General features: G+C 33.2%; 1 protein-coding gene across 7 annotated transcripts in view; it reads right to left on the bottom strand.

Annotated features, from left to right (window-relative positions):
- The window catches only part of mcc (MCC regulator of WNT signaling pathway), an 84,457-nt gene that overhangs the window by 5,693 nt on the left and 58,870 nt on the right, over positions 1-19,894 (bottom strand). For all 7 annotated transcript variants that reach the window (XM_048186675.1, XM_048186676.1, XM_048186678.1 and 4 more), the window contains 9 exons: positions 19,171-19,377; positions 14,902-15,048; positions 13,264-13,353; positions 11,833-11,981; positions 10,007-10,147; positions 8,865-8,965; positions 6,098-6,281; positions 3,107-3,341; positions 1,381-1,593 (listed from right to left, as the gene is read on the bottom strand). In XM_048186675.1, coding sequence (XP_048042632.1) covers positions 1,381-1,593; positions 3,107-3,341; positions 6,098-6,281; positions 8,865-8,965; positions 10,007-10,147; positions 11,833-11,981; positions 13,264-13,353; positions 14,902-15,048; positions 19,171-19,377 — 1,467 coding nt within the window. The remainder of the gene's footprint in view (positions 1-1,380; positions 1,594-3,106; positions 3,342-6,097; positions 6,282-8,864; positions 8,966-10,006; positions 10,148-11,832; positions 11,982-13,263; positions 13,354-14,901; positions 15,049-19,170; positions 19,378-19,894) is intronic.

The raw sequence follows: 19,894 nt of genomic DNA, 5'->3' as shown, positions 1-19,894 counted from the left end.
CAGACAGACAAACAAACAGACAAACAAACAGACAGACAGACAAACAGACAGACGAACATACAGACAAACATACATACAGACAGACATACAGACAGACAGACAGACAAACAAACAGACAGACAAACATACAGACAAACATACAGACAGACAAACAAACAGACAAACATACAGACAGACAGACAGACAGACAGACAGACAGACAGACAGACAAACAAACAAACAGACAAACATACATACAGACAGACAGACAGACAGACAGACAGACAGACAGACAAACAAACATACAGACAGACAAACATACAGACAAACATACATACAGACAGACAGACAAACAAACAGACAGACGAACATACATACAGACAGACAGACAGACAAACATACAGACAAACATACAGACAAACAAACAAACAGACAAACAATCATACAGACAGACAAACATACTGAAACAAAGAAACAGACAGACAGACGAACAAACAAACAAACAAACAGACAAAAACATACAGACAGACAGACAAACAAACAAACAAACGAACGGACAGACAGACAGACAGACAGACAGACAGACAGACAAACAAACAAACAAACAAACAAACAAACAAACAAACGGACAGACAGACAGACAGACAGACAGACAGACAGACAAACAAACAAACAGACAAACATACAGACAGACAGACGAACATACATACAGAGACAGATAGACAAACAAACATTCTGAGATAGAAACAGACAAACAAACAAACATACTGAGACAGAGAGAGAGAGAGACAGACAGACACACACACACACACACACACACACACACGAACATACAGACATACAGAGACAAACAGGCAGACGAACATACATACAAACAAACATGCAGACAGGTACAGTGTGTTCGGAGGACAGATTGTCTCACTGCTGATTAATGCCATCAATGACGAAGCATGCATGAATTATAAAACCACACAGACTCAATAGATTCAATCAATCAATCAATTTACAGCTACTAAATGTGACCAGTGTTATAGTGAGCCTCTGTGACCTCAAACCTGCAGCTCAACATCACAAAATCTTTGATTCCTTCAATATTTATTTCATAGTAATGACATTTTATGCAAATCATTTTATTTGTATATTCAACAATTAGTAGTCAGCTAATACAGTTTCGTCAGTAGCTGTTTCCTTCCATCTATTTTTATGTACAATGGCAAGATGTGCATAAACTATAAAAAATCTGCATAAGTGCTTCTGCGCTCAATTGAGGCGATGGAAATCTCTTGATGTGCAACAAAAGATTCGGTTTGGTGGTTCTTAAACACCTGAGCCAAAGTCTGTCATCAGAATGATTTGGTTTAATTCCAAACCTGACCGTATGTTGTGCCGTGCGTCGTTTACCTTCCCGCTCTTGTCTTTTCCTCCAGCGCTGCTGCCGGTGGAGTTGAGCGAGCGCCGTCTCTGTTCCTGATGCTCCTCCACCTCTGACTTCAGGTGCTCGATGTGCACCAGATACGCCTGTTCCTGAGCCTCACGCGTGCTCAGCTTCAGCTCCAGAGCTTTCTTCTCCTTCTCCAGCAGGTACAGCTGAGCCTTCAGCTCTGCCATCTCCTCCTGAACACACAGAGAGAAAACCTGCGTTCAGAGCTTCATCTCATCATATGCAGAACCTATCCTGATCCAAATCACAGCAGAAAACATCTCGGCACTCGGTTCACAAACACACACTCATCAACACTGACGCTGTCAGACCGCGAAGTTCACATGATTATCAACACGAGAAAAACACGACACCAGGGATTCCCAAACTGGGCTTTGTGAGTTGATGAAACACTAATAATTATTTAATAAAAATGGAAAACTAAATCATTTTTTTTTTAAAAGTAACAAATATGAAATATTATAAAAACATGAAAATATTAATATTATTTTTTTAACAAAAGCAAAATCATTTTAAAATAATCCAAATAAAACACTTACTAAAAGCATGAATATGAATATAAAAAAAATGAATTATTTTTAATAAAAGTAAAATAAATAATTTTAACATTTACTAAAATATTACACAAATATGATTTTTTTTTATAAAATGTAAAAATTATTTTAAAATAATACAAATAAAACACTAAAAATATGACATTTTATTTTAAATAAAAATAAATTTAAAAAAATAAAACTTATATGAAATATGAAAATATGAATAATATTTTTAATAACATAAAAATATAAAAAATGAAATGCTTCCTAAAAATGAAATATAATTGAATTAAAAAGAAAATAATTTTAATTAATAAATAAAAACAAATCAAAATAAAACAGTAAAAACATGAATATTTATTTTACAACAAAAATAAATTATTTTAAATGCTAAAATAAAAAAAAATGTTTCAAAATAAAACATTTACAAAAATAAGAAATACGATGAAAATATGAAATTAATATAATATTTTTTTAATAAAATTAAAATGAATAAATGAATCACTAAAGATGAAATATTTTATTTGAAATAAATAACTGAAAAAACAAAACACTGAAATATATGAAACATCATGAAAACATTAAAAATATGAATATTTTTAATACCATTAAAATAAGTCAATATAAAAAATAAAATGCTTACTAATTATAAAATATAAATAAATTAAACGTGAAAATAAATAATTAAAAATTGTATTTGTTTACATGCATGTCATGTGACCATTAACCGACATGACAGAACAGTGAACATGTCAATGTGTTGATGATAATTTATTAAAATTCAGCTGAAAAGTTTGGGAATCCCAGACAGAGAGACAGTCAGAGGCAGTGCACCTGTACTTGTACTATATTTGTATCAAACAGTGAATCTCTGAAGCTCATTTATCCGTTCAGTCTTTCACACTGATCTGGTGTGTGTGTGTGTGTGTGTGTGTGTGTGTTCCTGTAGAAATGTCAGCTGACAGAGCCGTTCATATCGACATCATCTCTCATCATGTCTGAACTGATCTCACGACTCTCATTTGAGACACACGCTGCTGCCAGAGCTGAAGGTCACGGACAGATAAAGCAGGAGAAACAGCAGCAGAATTAAGCAGTCACACATGCTGGGATTCATCAGTGACAGTGCGGTGTCGTGTATATCCGGTACCTTCATGGCCATGAGCTCCTGCATGAGCACGGCGTTCTCCAGGTCGAGTCTCTGCGAGTCTCCGCGGGGTTTGACGTCGTAGCTGAGCGGGTCGATGTGGACGCTCTCCAGCTCCAGCATGGTCAGTTTGACGGCCGCCCGGTCGTTCTTCAGCTGCTGGACGTAGTCCTTCAACCGCTGCTCGTCGTCTTTGGAGAAATCAGTGTCACAGCTGCTGGCCGTCGAGCTGGTGGTGCTGCACACACACACACACACACACACACACACTCGTTTTTAATGAGAAAAACATCTATCATCAATTTAATAACAATAATAACAATTTTTAAATTATCTTTTAATACATTTTTATGATTATTCTCCAGCCGTTTAATCATCGTCAGTGTGAGTCTGAGTCTTCACACAGTCACAATGAAGCGTGAAAACGGCTCCAAATGATTCTCCCAATTCTCCGACCCTCAATTAGTGAGGTCCCTAATTACAATGACAATCCCAATTACCTCCATCTGCACAGAAACACTCCTGACACACACACACACACACACACACACAGCTCTGTCAGTCATTATAAACCCTGATCTGCACGTCTCGTTTGCTCCTCATGGATCAGAACACAACAGACACTCATAATCATTTAAACACTCCAGTGAACGAGACGAGATTACTGCAATAAAACAGTGAATCCTGGAAGCTGAACACCTGAACAAGAGAACAGTGTTATCATGAAGCTGAATCTCGAGCTGGTTTAGAGGAGAAACACAGAGGATCAGTCCCTTTCTCTTCATCTGAGCTCTGGATGAAGAACACTGAATGGAGGATTGAGGGGAAAAATCAATGTCTGGATACTGGAGAAGCTGCAGAGAGTCTGAAATCCCATCCGTTCACTGCAGGACAACAGATGAAGCCTCGACGCTCCGGAAAAACATACGGATCAGAACAGTTCAGATTCACTCGTACTGCTGACATGAGGATCGACCGATGTCGAAAAAAAGCTTTATTATTAGCTCAAAAAAATAAAATAAAATAAAATAAATAATAAATAAATAAATAATTTGCATGTAATTTTTATTATTAATTTTATAACTTAATATATATATAGTAAAAAAAAAAAAAAAAAAAAAAAAAAAAAAAAAATATATATATATATATATATATATATATATATATATATATATATAGTCAAACCAAAAATTATTCAGACATTTTTTATATTTTTGATATATTTTTACTAAGTGAGAATAGCAAAATAAAGTAAACTGTGACATATTCTACCCAAAAATTCTACCAGTAAAACTGATAAAAATTTGGAACCAAAAATGATTCAGACATTTTGACATGACCATGCTTTGCTTAAGTGTCATCTGACATGATCAAGATTAATGTTTTCTGACAGTTTAACTCTGAAATCTTGTCATATTTTATTACCATATATATATATATACACACACAGTCAAAAAATTTTTAAATAAATAAATATATAATCTAAAATGCACCTAAAAATCTCATTTAAAACTTAAAAAAAGCTGCTTTACTGTTACATGAATGCAATAAAACTTGTAATTTGTAGTTTATTGGATATAAAATATTGTTGCTCTCATTTAAAGAGTTATGAAACGATTACTGCAGACATTATTTTTTACCTCAAATAATGAAATGCTGCTGCATCCTGACAAATTACACGAGACATCAGCGGATCGCAGTGCAATTCACTCTCCCCTGCTGTCACATGCAATAAACTCCTGTGTGTGTGTGTGTGTGTGTGTGTGTGTACCTATAACACAGTATGAGACTGTCTGCAATAAGCCGATGTCTGTCTGTCATTGCTGCTGTGAGAAATGCTGTATTTAACACAGTACTGATCATCACACACACACACACACACACACTGAATCATCACACATCCGTCATCTCAACATACACACCGTCCGTCATTAATATCAGATCGTCTGCATTAAATCAATTCAACTGCACTTTCACAATGACCAACACACCACTAACGTATATTAATACCAAAAAATAAAAAAATACTGAAAAATGGGAGTATTTTTTTACTTAACTTCATCTTTCACAGAATGAAAAAGTTATAAACTATTTTAAATTTATGAGTAAAAATCCATTTAGTTAATAATAGTAATTATTATATATAAAAAAAAAATTAAATAAATTATTTATATATATTTTCAATATTAATATTAATTATTTTTTATAATAAAAGTCATTTTTATTAATTATTTTATAATTACTTTAATAAGAGTATATATTATTAATTATTCTTTATAATAAATGTTCATAATTATTTTAATAACAATACAAGTAATTACTACTTAGATACAATAAATGTTTAAAATTATTTTATTAACAATAAGAGGAATTAATTTTATAATAAACGTTTAAAATTATTTTAATAACAGTAATTATTATTATAAATGTTAATTACATTAATAACAATAAGAGAAACTGTTATTAATTATTGTTACAAAAAAATGTTTTAACAATAAGAGTAATTATTAATAATGATTGTTTTAGTACATTTGTACAATTTTTTTTAATAAGAGTAATTATGATTATTATTTTTTTAATAAATGGTTTAAATTATTTACATAATATTTACATTTACATATTTACATTATCATTTTTACAATACATTTTTATAATTATTTTATAACAATAATAGTAATTAATCTACCCCTGTAAGAAACGGTGTATCGTGATCTGTATCTCACTTTATGGCAGAAATTCTCCTCTGACTGACGCAGTGAATCTAAATGAGGGCTCATGGGAAACTGCACACACACACACACACACACACACACACACAGCTCGGACGAGAGTGTGTTGTCATGGGCAACCGCTGGACCAGAACCGCGTACAGACCGTCAGACAGAATTACACACCCAGAGTCACTTCAGTCCATGACGGTTTTCCTTCAGGTCTTTCAGCTGCCAATCAAAAGCACTCTAACACGTCTCTGTCTGGAGCTGAAGCCGCTCTCACCTGGTGTGGCTGTTGGACGACAGACTCTCCCAGGGTTGGACGCTGCAGCCGGTCACCGCGAACGCCGCGCCGCAGCTGCCGTCCAGCCGGGTCAGGAGGTCTTTGGCCGCGTTCTCCGCCGTCTTCCTGCTGTCGTGAGCTTTCTTCAGGATCTGAGTGATGCTCTCTTCTCCCGCCTGCTCTCCTGCCGTCACACACACACATCATGGTGAACACATATTGATGATTTCACTATAAATAAATCACTACTCTACAGTAAAAACTGGAGCGCATGTGGTCAAATATGGTAATCAGAGCTGAAAATAAAAGGAAAAGATGATATTTATGAATTAAATACTAAGATGAATCTGCAGGAAGAGATTATGCCAAATGCACATTGTTTTATTGAATCATTTGTTTTTAATTTCTCCATCATCAGCGGCGGTGTGGATGTGTTCAGATGCTCAGTGTGCGGAGAGAAACTAATTACACTAATAACTCACAATCAGTTAATGAAGCCGTGGAGAACGAGCGTTTTGAATGACGCTCAAACCTCACGAGGACGAAGCTTTAATTCTACAGTGTTTTATTCAGTGCAGATTGATTCAAAGCAGCACCACAGAAATAAACAGGAAATTAAGAGCGCTAAAGCTGCAAAATTCATCTGATATGAAGCAAATAAAGATTTTAATTTCTAGTTTAGAAAGGTTTCTCTAAGGGTTTGTGTGTTTGGTTATATAGTGCCCTGTGATTTCAGCAATGTGGAAAATGAAGAGTGAATCATGGGATGGAGTCATAAAAATGGAATTTACTGTATAACATGGAATGTCAAGAAATTTGGGAACTGTGGATGAATAAATCAAAAGTAGCCACATGGATTAGTGTCTGTGTGCATTAAACTGCAAAAACACTATTTACATATGAAGTCTGCATGTTCTGTGTGTCTCTGTGTGAGATTGAGACAGAATATATTACTGATGTACAGTAGAATGTACTTCTAGAAGTAAAAATAATGAAAGTATTAATATAATAATATAATATAATATGTGACCCTGGACCACAAAACCAGTCAAAAGGATAATTTTTGCAAAATTGAGATTTTTCTATCATCTGAAAGCTGAATAAATAAGCTTGGTTTGTTAGGATAGGGGAATATTTTGTTGAGATACAACTATTTGAAAATCTGGAATCTGAGGTGGCAAAAAAAAAATCTAAATATTGAGAAAATCACATTTAAAGTTGATCAAATGAAGTCCTTAGCAATGTATATCCACTCACAAAAATACATTTTTAATATATTTACGGTATGAAATGTACAAAATATCTTCATGAAACATGATCTTTACTTGATAACTTAATGATTTTTGGCATAAAAGAAAAATCAATAATTTTGACCCATACAATGTATTGATGGCTAATATAATATAATATAATATAATATAATATAATATAATATAATATAATATAACCATGTAATATTCCTATTATTATATTAATAATATAATATAATATAATTATAATATATATAATATAATATAATATAATATAATATAATATATATATAATATATATATAATATAATATAATGTTCCTAATAGGAATATTACATGATTTTTCTTTCCATGTTTTAATTTTAAACCTCTGTTTTGCAGCACTTTGTTTGCTAAAAAATAAAAGGAATTGATAAATTTTCATTTGATTGGATTTATTAAAGATTTTTTTTTTTTTTTTTTATGTTTTATGCCTTCATTTGATTACAACCGTTTTTGACAATAAATTTGTTTTAAATCAAAAGTTAAAATAGAAAACACAGAATTTATGGAAAAATAAAGCATGGCTGTATTATTGTAAAAATGATAATAAATGATTAAGCTGTTAAAGTCTGATTAGACATGATTTTTAATTATTAAAATGTAATTAAAACATTAAAACAGAATCCAGAAAAATTTAAATTGGAAAACAAACAAAAAAACCCTGAATATTTGGGTAAAAATAAAAAAGAATTTCTGAAAAAAAAAAAAAAAAAAAAAAATCAAACAAACAAACAAACAAACATTTCATAGGGCACTAATATTGTAAAAAATAAAAATTAAGTCTTATGAATTCAATTATGTAAATAATTTTTAAAGACCCACTGACATGCTTTGGAACGCGTTTATCTAATTTCCAATGAAACAGGAAAACAGGGCGGGATATATCTAGAAGCTCCTCCCCTTTTTTCAAAATAGCCAATAGTCAAGTCAAGTCACCTTTATTTATATAGCACTTTTTACAATGCAGATTGTGTCAAAGCAGCTTTACAGTGATAACTGGTATATAATTTTGGCTGCACAGCAGCTCTTAAAGAATAGATCAGATCAAAGCACTGTTGAATAAATGTCAAGTGTCCCCGACCAAGCAAGCCAAAGGCGAGCCAATAGTGTTTCGACTAGATCACAGCTCGGCCAGAGCCGTTGAGCTCATAAAACTCTACCCGTTTCTCCTCCATATTGTTTTCAAATATAGCATTGTTAGTAGAATTCAAATGCGTCTGTAGAATTGATAAAGTTTGTAGAATTCTAAAGGCCTGTTTGAGGGTCCAGACTTGGTTTTAGGGATCAGGTTATAATGAGGTTAAGGGTATTTTGAAGCTGAAGGAAAACTCTAGGAAAGTATACTTCATTTGACTCGTACGCGTACACAGAGCACGGTTGCCACCTTGTGGATAAACTATTTATTGCAAAAAAAATTAAATGTGCATGTGCAACCGGTTACAAAAATCCTCCGGTGAGCGTGTGTGATCTCTTACCCACAGCACTGACTCCAGCCGCTCTGAACTGACCCAGAACCAGACCCTGCTCACTCTCGGCCAGCGCCAGCAGCAGCTCATACGCCTCGATACACTGCTCACTGTAACACACACACACACACACACGGTCATGAAAACACACATCCGGAGGAATGTGGAGGCCGGCGCGGATCCTTCATCGGGTCCTGAAACGCTGTGGAAAATATTTAACAGGAGACAAAAGCAGCAAACAGGCCCAGACGTGAAGCGGCCGCTGGAATGCGTTTGTTTCATCGGCCTCAGATAATAAACCAACCACAGGTACAGATCAACAAGAGCTAACCTACAGCGGTCATGTGACGCTCCTGAGATTCAAATGAAAGAATCTAATTTTCTCATTTTCACGTTGAATTTCCCTGCAGTTATTTGTCTTCTTTTGTAAATGCTGTCGAGAGAGAAGCAGTGACATGCATCACATGATCTCAAGTGTGTGTGTGTGTGTGTGTGTGTTCTGTCAGTGTGATTAATCGTGGTGTTTTATGCTCTCAGCGCCGTCTCCGTCTTTATGAGGGTTTGACTGGCCTCCTGTAATGACAGTCAATCTCAGCGCTCAGATGACATCACCGTCACAGGGGACGAAATTCAATCAAACCCTCGACCTCCTGCTGCAAAACCATGTGATCAACACACCCAATGCAAGAGCTTTAACCACCGCTGCGAACACAATAATGTTTACAGACAATATTCACAGAATAAAATTAAAGTTTGGCATTATTATGTTTTTTAAGGCTGCATTTATTTGATCAAAAATACAGTAAAATTTTGAAAAATTATTAGAATGTAAATCAGCTGTTTTCTATGTGAATATATAGTAAAGTGTAATTTATTCCTGTGATTTTCAGCCATCATTACTCCAGTCTTCAGTGTCACATGATCCTTCAGAAATCATTCTGATATGATGATTTGCTGCTCAAGATATCTAATATTTAAATCTAATTCATCAAGAATTGATTAGATGGTGAAAAGTGGGAATAATAAAGCAGAATAATCTGCATCACTTCCTTCAACATCATTTTAGGGATTGAATCTCTTCAGCATGAATACAAATGAGCCCTGTGTGTGTGTGTGTGTGTGTGTGTGTGTGTGTGTGTGTGTGTGTGTACCTGTACTGCAGGGCCAGTCTGAGCGCAGTGGCGTTGGACTCATATTTGCCCACCAGCATACTCATGCGCTCCGCGTTGCTCTTGCACTCCTCCAGTGTGATGGTCAGCAAATCATTCTGGGACTTCAGGTGCTCGATGCGACTGAGACACAAACAATGACAAACACATTCAGATATTTACACATTCACAGGCTCCCTACGCAGTGCTCACTGCTCAGCAAACACAGACAACACCTGAGTTACACAGATTGAGTCTTATTTTAGTGTTATACATATACTATTATAGTATCTATTAATATTTTGGATTTTTTTTTTTTTTAGTTTACATTTAAATTTCTATTAGTTTTAGTAATTTTGGATGAAGTTTTGTCATTTTTATGCTTTCTTGTTATATTTAGCTTCTTTTTATTTCAGCTTGAGTTTTAGTAATTTTAGTACTTCCCCTAAAATGAAACAAAATAAAATTATTTTTTTATGTACAATTTTTAGTAAATTTGTTATGAACTAAACATTAGTTTTTGTCTATTTAGCTTATTTATTTTAATTTAGTTTGAGTTTTTAGTAATTTTAGACAAAAAACAAAATTAAATACAATTAATTTAAGTTTTTCATCTAATATTTATATTTTATTTTAGCTGTATTTTAATGAACAAAAATATTTTTTAATAGTTTTGGTTACCAATAATGACACTGGTATGACATACAACAGTACACACACACACACACACACACACACACACACACACACACACACACACACACACACACACACACACACATTTATTTTAAATGATAAATTATTAAATTAGCTAAACTTCTAAAGTAATTCTAAGGTGGTTTATGTTTACGTAAGTTTTAGTAATTTTGCTATCTGGCTTTGTCATTTTTATCATCTTTTTGTTTTATTTTTATATTTTGCTTTTTTTATTTCAGTTTGAGTTTTAGTCATTTTAGTACTTAAAATTAAATGAAATAAAATGTTTTTTTTATAAGTTTTAGTAATTTTTAATGTACTTTTTATATTTGATTAGTTTTTGGTTTTTATATTTCTATTTAGTTTATTTATTTTTGAGTTTTAGTAATTTTAGTACTTCAACAAACTTATTTTATTTCATTTCATTTAGGTTATGTACTTTTGTTTTTTTTTAATCAGTTTTTGTATTTTTAAATTTTTCTATTTAGCTTATTTTTATTTCAGCTTGAGTTTTAGTAATTTTAGTACTTCCCCTAAAATGAAACAAATTAAATAATTTTTTTTATGTGCAAATTTTAGTAAATTTGTTATGAACTAAACATTAGTTTTTGTCTATTTAGCTTATTTATTTTAATTTAGTTTGAGTTTTTAGTAATTTTAGACAAAAAACAAAATTAAATACAATTAATTTAAGTTTTTCATCTAATATTTATATTTTATTTTAGCTGTATTTTAATGAACAAAAATATTTTTTAATAGTTTTGGTTACCAATAATGACACTGGTATGACATACAACAGTACACACACACACACACACATTTATTTTAAATGATAAATTATTAAATTAGCTAAACTTTCAAGTAATTCTAAGGTGGTTTATGTTTACGTAAGTTTTGGTAATTTTGCTATCTGGCTTTGTCATTTTTATCATCTTTTTGTTTTATTTTTATATTTTGCTTATTTTTATTTCAGTTTGAGTTTTAGTCATTTTAGTACTTCAAATTTAATGAAATGAAAAAGTGGTTTTTTTTATAGGTTTTAGTAATTTTTAATGTACTTTTTATATTTTATTAGTTTTTGGTTTTTATATTTCTATTTAGCTTTTACAGGTTGTTCGTGTTTCTCTAAGTACCTGTTGAGTCTCTCCGTCTCCACTTCAAACTCTCGGATCTTGCTCTCGGAGATGGCGGATCCGTGCGAGTAGAGCGTCTGGAAGATCTCCTGGATGTTGGAGCAATCCTGAAGGGAATGAGCCAAATGTTCTGCCACATTACTGGAGACCTACCGAGAGACGGAGAAATAACACCCGAGATCACAGATCAACACTGGTGTTACGGCCCATTAAACTCTCCAGCACTGCATCATGGTCCTGAAACTCTACATTTCATTAAGATTAAAGTTTGATGTACATTGTAACATTCAAAATGTAATGACATCATCACAACATTTGCATACAGAATAACAGCGATTGCCCTTCTTTCCTGCCTCATTTGCATGCTGAACTGTGATTGGCCTTTTCTTTTTTAACCACTGTGAAGATGGTGTAATTTTTTCAGACGATATCATAACATCAGCTGAATAAAGCCTGAACGTGTTCGGCTGTCGGATGATCGTGCAGCTTCTGGCACATGTGCGAGAGCAGAATAATGGAATATTAAACGCTTTGGCTCTGATTATTAACACTAGAGCCAGAGAGAGAGAGACAGAGGAGGAGAAGGTGACCCGTCTGTCTCTCCCATGGGTCAGACTGTGACACTGAAACCATGTGAGCAGACAGACAGCTGAGAGAGCGCTTGATCTGATCACACACTATTAGAGATGATTCACCTTTATTTTTCTCATCTCAGCACATTTGATGTGACACACTTCCTATTTTTCATCTGAATATCAACAATTGTGAGATTTAGTCAGTTTTGAAATTAACTGATCTAATTCTGTGTCTTTATATTATGTTGAATATCTGTGTGTACAGTGCTCAGCGTAAATTAAAAATACTAAAATACTAAAATAAAGTACACCCCCTTTGAAAAGTAACATTTCAAACAAAATCTCAATGAACACAAAAACAATTTCCAAAATGTTGACAAGACTAAGTTTATTATAACGTCTGTTTAACTTATAACATGAAAGTAAGATTGTTAATATAACGTAGAGAACAAAATTTTCAGTTTTACTCAAATTAGGGTGATGCAAATTAGGGTTCACTGCAGTTATCTAAAGAAGTAGAAAGCCAAACTGGGGTGACTATTTCCCGTGACACAATACGGTGTACACTGCAGAGGAAGGGCATGCATGGGTGCCGTTAATTATTCATTAAAAATCATGGAGGACATACAAAGTACTAGATGTAGTAGTTTTTGTTGTGGGGTGCACTCATTTTTGCATCACCCTAATTTGAGAAAAACTAAGTTATATTATTAACCTTACTTTCATGTTATAAGTTAAACAGATGTTATATTAAACTTAGTCTTGTCAACATTTTGGAAATTGTTGATTGAGATTTTGCTTTTCAAAGGGGGTGTACTCATTTATGCTGAGCGCTGTATATCCGTCTGTCTCTCACCCCGATGCTGCTGATCTCAGAGCCCAGGATGGATCTCTCCGCTGGAAGTGATTCTGATCGTGTCTTAGAAAGCTTCACTCGCTCCGCCACCTGCAACAATCAAACACATCCAAACATGCTAAACGAACATTCTGCCATCATTCTAAACCTGTATGACTTTTATTTCTGTGAAAGACAAAATGTGATTTTTTTTAAAAGAATATTCTGACTTTTATTTCAAATAATTAAAGTGCTATTAACCCTTGTGCGGTCTTCGTTTGGGGGCAACACTCAGGGTCTTTGCCTACAGCCCAGGCAACAAAATGTAATTTTGTAACAATATAATGTATTTTTAAAAGCAAATGTAATTTTACTCTGTTTATTAATGTTTTTACTCCACAATTGTGCAGTTTTTGAAAGATTTGTGTTATCTTTTAAATTTATATAAATACATTTAAAAATATATTTTTTAAATAGGTTTTTATGCAAAAACAGCTTTTTATGTACAATTTAATTTATAAAAGACTCACATTTCTAACTTTCATTCATGGGGATCACATGGATAATTTGACATGGTTTAGTGTGAGATTTTTGCCCATCTTTTGGAAAATGCAGTTTTAAAAGTAAAAAATGATCACTTTATCCAGTAGATGCTGCAGAGCTCCACTATTTGCTGTTTGACTGACTGAAAGACTCTTTTCACAAGTATTTTCAGCTGGATTCATATCTAAATATTATGAAATCACAATTATGACAATAAAAATTACTTTTTGTCAAAGTTTAGCATTTTTTTTGTACTGAAAAAAAAAATCAGTTTTTCAAAAATGTTGATTTTGAGAATGAATGATCTCATCATAATGTAACAATATTGAAACTGATTTTTTTCAAAAAGTAATTTTTACTGTCATAATTGTGATTTCATAATATTTAGATATGAATCCAGCTGAAAATACTTGTGTAAAGATGTATTTCAGTCAGTCAAACAGCAAATAGTGGAGCTCTGCTGCCATCTACTGGATAAAGTGATCATTTTTTACTTTTAAAACTGCATTTTCCAAAAGATGGGCAAAAATCTCACACTAAACCATGTCAAATTATCCATGTTATCCCCATGAATGAAAGTTACAAATGTGGGTCTTTTATAAAGTGAATTTTACATAAAAAGCTGTTTTTGCATAAAAACCTATTTTAAAAAATATTTATATAAATATTTATATAAATTTAAAAGATATCACAAATCCTACAAAAACTGCACAGACGTTGAGTGAAAACATTAATAAACAGAGTAAAATAAAAATAAAAAAAAAATTAAAAAAATTTTGTTACAAAATTACATTTTGTTGCCTGGGGTCCCCAAGGACCCTGAGTGTAACTTTTTTTTTTATACTAACATAAAAACAAGATATTCCCATTTTTTTTTTATTTGTAGATCTTAAAAGTGTTAACCACTGTACAACGTCTCATGCCATTTGGACAAAGAGAATTTTTTAATTTTTTTTTTAATTTGAGCAAACATCATTTGCAGGTCAAAAAGACCCCGAAGACCCTATGAGGGTTAAACTTCAAAACGAAATGACTTAAATATGGGTCTGTTCCTCACTCAAAGCATCATAAAATTTACTCTTAATCAAGACACCAAAACTAAACCGTATACTTTACTTTGGCCACGGGGATGTCGTTGCTGCTGCTGCTGGTGCTGAGCTCTCCAGTGCTGGGGTTGATGGGACGTCCAGCTGGGGTCAGACGCCCGGGACTGGACGGACCGCCGGGCTGAATGCTCTGGAGACGCGTCTGCAGCTCTCGGACCTGCAGGGCCGGAAGGAGACATTAAACACGTCGAACTCTGTTTCAGACTGTGTTCAGCTCTTGAGCTAAATCTAGACGTTGAGGTTTGTTCAGCGTCTGTATTCATGCGGCTTCATTGCAAAATCTATATTAGAGGCAGCAGAAGCCACGATGATCACAGATCTCTCATCCAGTACATGAAGAAACACCACAGACACACACACTGCTGGGTCAACGAGTGCATAGAGAGTGAATCTGGATCAGGAATGAACCTCTTCTGAATTACAGGGAAATATCTGTGACCAGGAGTTTATTTTCAAGGACATTTCTGTTTCTAGAAAACAGTGTAAATGACTGCGGGCAGCCCTGAGGACAGCAGTACCAGAGCAGGCATCAGTGTGTGTGTGTTTAATGTTGGCAGTGATTGTGAATTTTCAAGGCAAATAAAGCTTCTCCTGCAGTGGAACGGCTGCCAAAGGACAAATAAAGGACTGAATCTCAAACTAACACACCAACACAACACCCCGAGTCTGAGCTTCATCACGGAGCTCTTATTATCATTACATAAACATGTTAAACTGAATCAGAGCACATGGAAAATGAATGCAGATTTATTTCAGAAACATCCTCTCTCTAAATCACAGATGCAGAAACGCACCGAAGAGTCTCGACGCTCTCAGCATCTCTGCATCGGACCAATCGCTCGAGCACGGGACAGATTTCATTAGGGGTAAAGCGAAGGCCGTCTGAATGTGACCCGGCTGTTTCTATAAAAGCCTTTGGCCTTTTTCTCTCTGTGCATCTCGGGGCTAATCATGTTAGTGTGCTGACCGGCTTCAGACCGGCAGATTTGATTACGGACAGCGTCTAAAAGCAGCAGACTAATCGATCCAAACAGATTTTTGCTGTGCGCTTTTTCCGAGAGCGATCCGAAAGGCCGGATTCTTATTTAAGCTCAGTAAATAGATTCATCATGATCCGGATCTGAAGCACGGCTAAATTTAAACGAACACGCCACAGCCGTTTGAGTCAAGACATGCCGACGAGACCGTAATTACTGGTCTGGGTTTGTGGTGCTGGTTTGTTTGATTACAGCCGCTGTGTGTGTGTGTGTGTGTGTGTGTGTGTGTGTGTGTGACAGTGTGTGTGTGTGTGTGTGGAAAGCCAGCAGAATTGTGTGCTGCTTTAATGCTGCCGTCATCCATCTAAGTCAGAGACGAAAGCGTTACACACTCACTGCTGTCCATTACAGACCGCGAGGACTGACGGCATTGACCCGCTGAGTTAAATATTGATATTTTCTCTCTTTGTTAAGAGCTGATGGGCTCGCGGCACGAGTTCAACCACTTCTGCGCTTCTCAGCTGGTTTAGCTTCATGAAAACCCAACACAGTACAAGGATTGTTTATAAGATGTCTTTAAAATCAAATACTGAACTATAATGGAGTTACTGTGAACTGAACAGATCCAACATCACGAGACGAGCACTACACGTGATTCATTCATACATTCAGCATTACTGTATGCGTTCAGTAAATCTCGTTCTCAATGATGACTATGATTAGATTCTCATTACTGTAATACACTAATTTATAGTAAAAATATATTTTTTTAAATTAGCATAAAGACAATAAAATACTAACATAATATACTGTCATTTATATTATAATTTATAGTAAATCATGGTAAAAAAATTAAAAAAATGTGTATGAAAGAAACAAAATACTAACACAATGTGTAGTGTGATATAATAAATTATATCATAATTTATAGTAAAAAATATTTTTAATTAGCACAAAACATCAAAATACTAACACAATGTACAGTATATAATTAATTATATCATAATTTATAGTAAAAAATATTTTTAATTAGCACAAAACATCAAAATACTAACACAATGTGTAGTGTGATATAATAAATTATATCATAATTTATAGTAAAAAATATTTTTAATTAGCACAAAACATCAAAATACTAACACAATGTACAGTAATTTAAAATAAATTATAGTTATAATAAAAAATTTTGTTTAAAATGTGCATGAAAACAACAAAATACTAGCTGTGTACAGTAATTTACTGTATAGTAAATTATATTATAAATTTATAGCAAATTATGGTAAAAGACATTCTAAAAATGTGCATAAATTCTAACAATGCGCAGTAATTAATAGTAAATGATATTATCTATAGCAAATTATGGTAAAAATATTTTAAAAATGTGCAGAAAAAGAACAAAATACTAACACAATGTACAGTAATTTAAGGTAAATTATAGTATAATTTATAGTAAAAAATATATTTTTTAAAAAATTGGCACAAAACGTTAAAAAATGCTAACACCACGTACAGTAAATTATAGTATAAAATGTGCATACAATACTAACGGTGTATATTAATTTATAGCAAATTATAATAAAATATATATAGTAAATTATGGTAAAATAAGATAATTTTACATTAAAATAAAAATACTAACACAATATGCAGTAATTTATGGTAAATTATAATATAATTTATAGCGAATTATGGTAAAATTTATTTAAAAATGTGCATAAAAAATTACAAAATACTAACGCAATGTACAGTAAATTATAATAAATTATAATATAAAAATGAGCATAAAAGAACAAAATACTAACATGTGCAGTAATTTACAGTAAATTATATTATAATTTATAGCAAATTATGGTAAAAGACATTCTAAAAATGTGCATAAAAAATTCTAACAATATGCAGTAATTAATAGTAAATGATATTATCTATAGCAAATTATGGTAAAAAATATTTTAAAAATGTGCAGAAAAAATAAAAAAGTATTATTAAATTAAAAAGCAAATGTAAAAAATATTTTAAAAATGCAGAAAAAATTCTAACAATATGAAATTAATAGTAAATTATATTATCAAATTATGGTAAAAAATATTTTAAAAATGTGCAGAAAAAGAACAAAATACTAACACAATGTACAGTAAGTTATAATAAATTATAAGATAATTTATAGTAAAAATATATTTTTTTAAAGAATTGGCATAAAACGTTAAAAAATGCTACAGTAAATTATAGTATAATTTATAGCAAAAATTATTTTAAAAAATGTGCATACAATACTAATGGTGTATATTAATTTATAGCAAATTATAATAAAATATATAGTAAATTATGGTAAAATAAGATAATTTTACATTAAAATAAAAATACTAACACAATATGCTGTAATTTATGGTAAATTATAATATAATTTATAGCGAATTATGGTAAAATTTATTTAAAAATGTGCATAAAAAATTACAAAATACTAACACAATGTACAGTAAATTATAATATAAAAATGAGCATAAAAAGAACAAAATACTAACATGATGTGCAGTAATTTACAGTAAATTATATTATAATTTACAGTAAATGATGGTAAAAAAAGATTTAAAAATGTGCATAAAAAAACAATCAATATAAAAAGTAATTATATTACAATTTATAGTATATTACAGTAAATATACATATATATTTTTTAAATTAGCATAAAAAGAACAGCAAAACACTATCACAACATACACATATTTTACAGTAATGAGATTCTGGGGGCAAAAATATTCTTCATCAAATGCGAAACGAGTAAAAATCTTTACAATAAACGTTCAAAAAATTAATTTCAACCATAAATCTTTAACTGGCAAATTGACCGGGAAAGTCTGGGATTAAATCAAATCCAGAGTTTCCCAATGGATCATTCTACAAATAAATAAATAAATAAATAATATAATATAATGTATAATATTCAAGCACATTTCCATCAGCCGGTGTGTGAAAGTGAGCGGACTGTGAACACCTGAGTGTCATTAACATCCGTCCAGAATAAAAACAGGAGCATCTGCGGCACGGGAAGACCAGCAGCGTCTCCCACAAGACTGTAATGAGTTTCTCCTCTCGCAGGAAGAGACGGAATTAGACCGTCCGACTTTCTGGGGTGGTTGAGCATACAAGATACTTCCACTATATATATACAGTATATATAACACTTGGATTTATGCATATAGATTATTAATGAGTGGAGAAAGTCAGTGTTTGAATCTAACCCTACATGATGAGTCAGTAGTAATTAGTCTGAACTGTTTGTCTTGTGTTTCTATGGTGTCACTCACGCGTCTGCGCAGACGGTCCCGCTCCTCTCGGATGGCGTTCATGGTGGCTTTGGTGCGGTTGAGATCTTCCTCTTTACTGCACAGCATCGCCGTCAGGCTCTCGTTCTCCTCCCGCAGGCCGGCCAGCTCCTTCTCCCAGCGCACGCGCTCCTCACACAGACTGGGGTAGAAATCACGGCCCAGAGCGCCCTCGATCTCCTCCACCGTCTGCAAACATGAATAAAACGGGAATAAAATGTTCTGTAAAATCCTTCAGAATATAGATATGAATAAAACTGTGTGTGTAAAACTGCTGAAGTAAAGATTTCTGACTTTACAGCGATGCATTGAGATTGAAATCTACAGATGCAAGTGCAATAAAATAAACACTTAAATGTGTGTTTTGGATGTTTGCTTTCAACTAGCCTGAAAGAAGACGTGTATCAATACATAAAGAAAACTTGCAAGATCATTATAACACATCAGATGTTTCTCTCGGACAGCAAAACCCAAAGCAAACTGAAACTTCTGAAGTCTCCTGGTTTCTCCAGAGAGAAAACGCAGCGCTGCACGGTGCGCTCGTACAGTCAGCGGGAGACCGTATTCGGAGCGCTCCGGTAAACAGGATTACGCAGCAGTGCCGTGAAATGAAGCGCCTCAGATGAAGCGTGTCACAGTAATGCGGGATCAGGAGCGCCGGAGGCCTGAGACGACCACTCCGGAGGTAAAACTGTCCAGGACGCTC

The sequence above is a fragment of the Megalobrama amblycephala genome, linkage group LG4 (genome assembly GCF_018812025.1).
Source record: "Megalobrama amblycephala isolate DHTTF-2021 linkage group LG4, ASM1881202v1, whole genome shotgun sequence".
NCBI classification, from domain to species: domain Eukaryota; kingdom Metazoa; phylum Chordata; class Actinopteri; order Cypriniformes; family Xenocyprididae; genus Megalobrama; species Megalobrama amblycephala.
The sequence above is the reverse complement of the archived record's forward strand: the minus strand, read 5'-3'. Positions and strand labels throughout refer to the sequence as shown.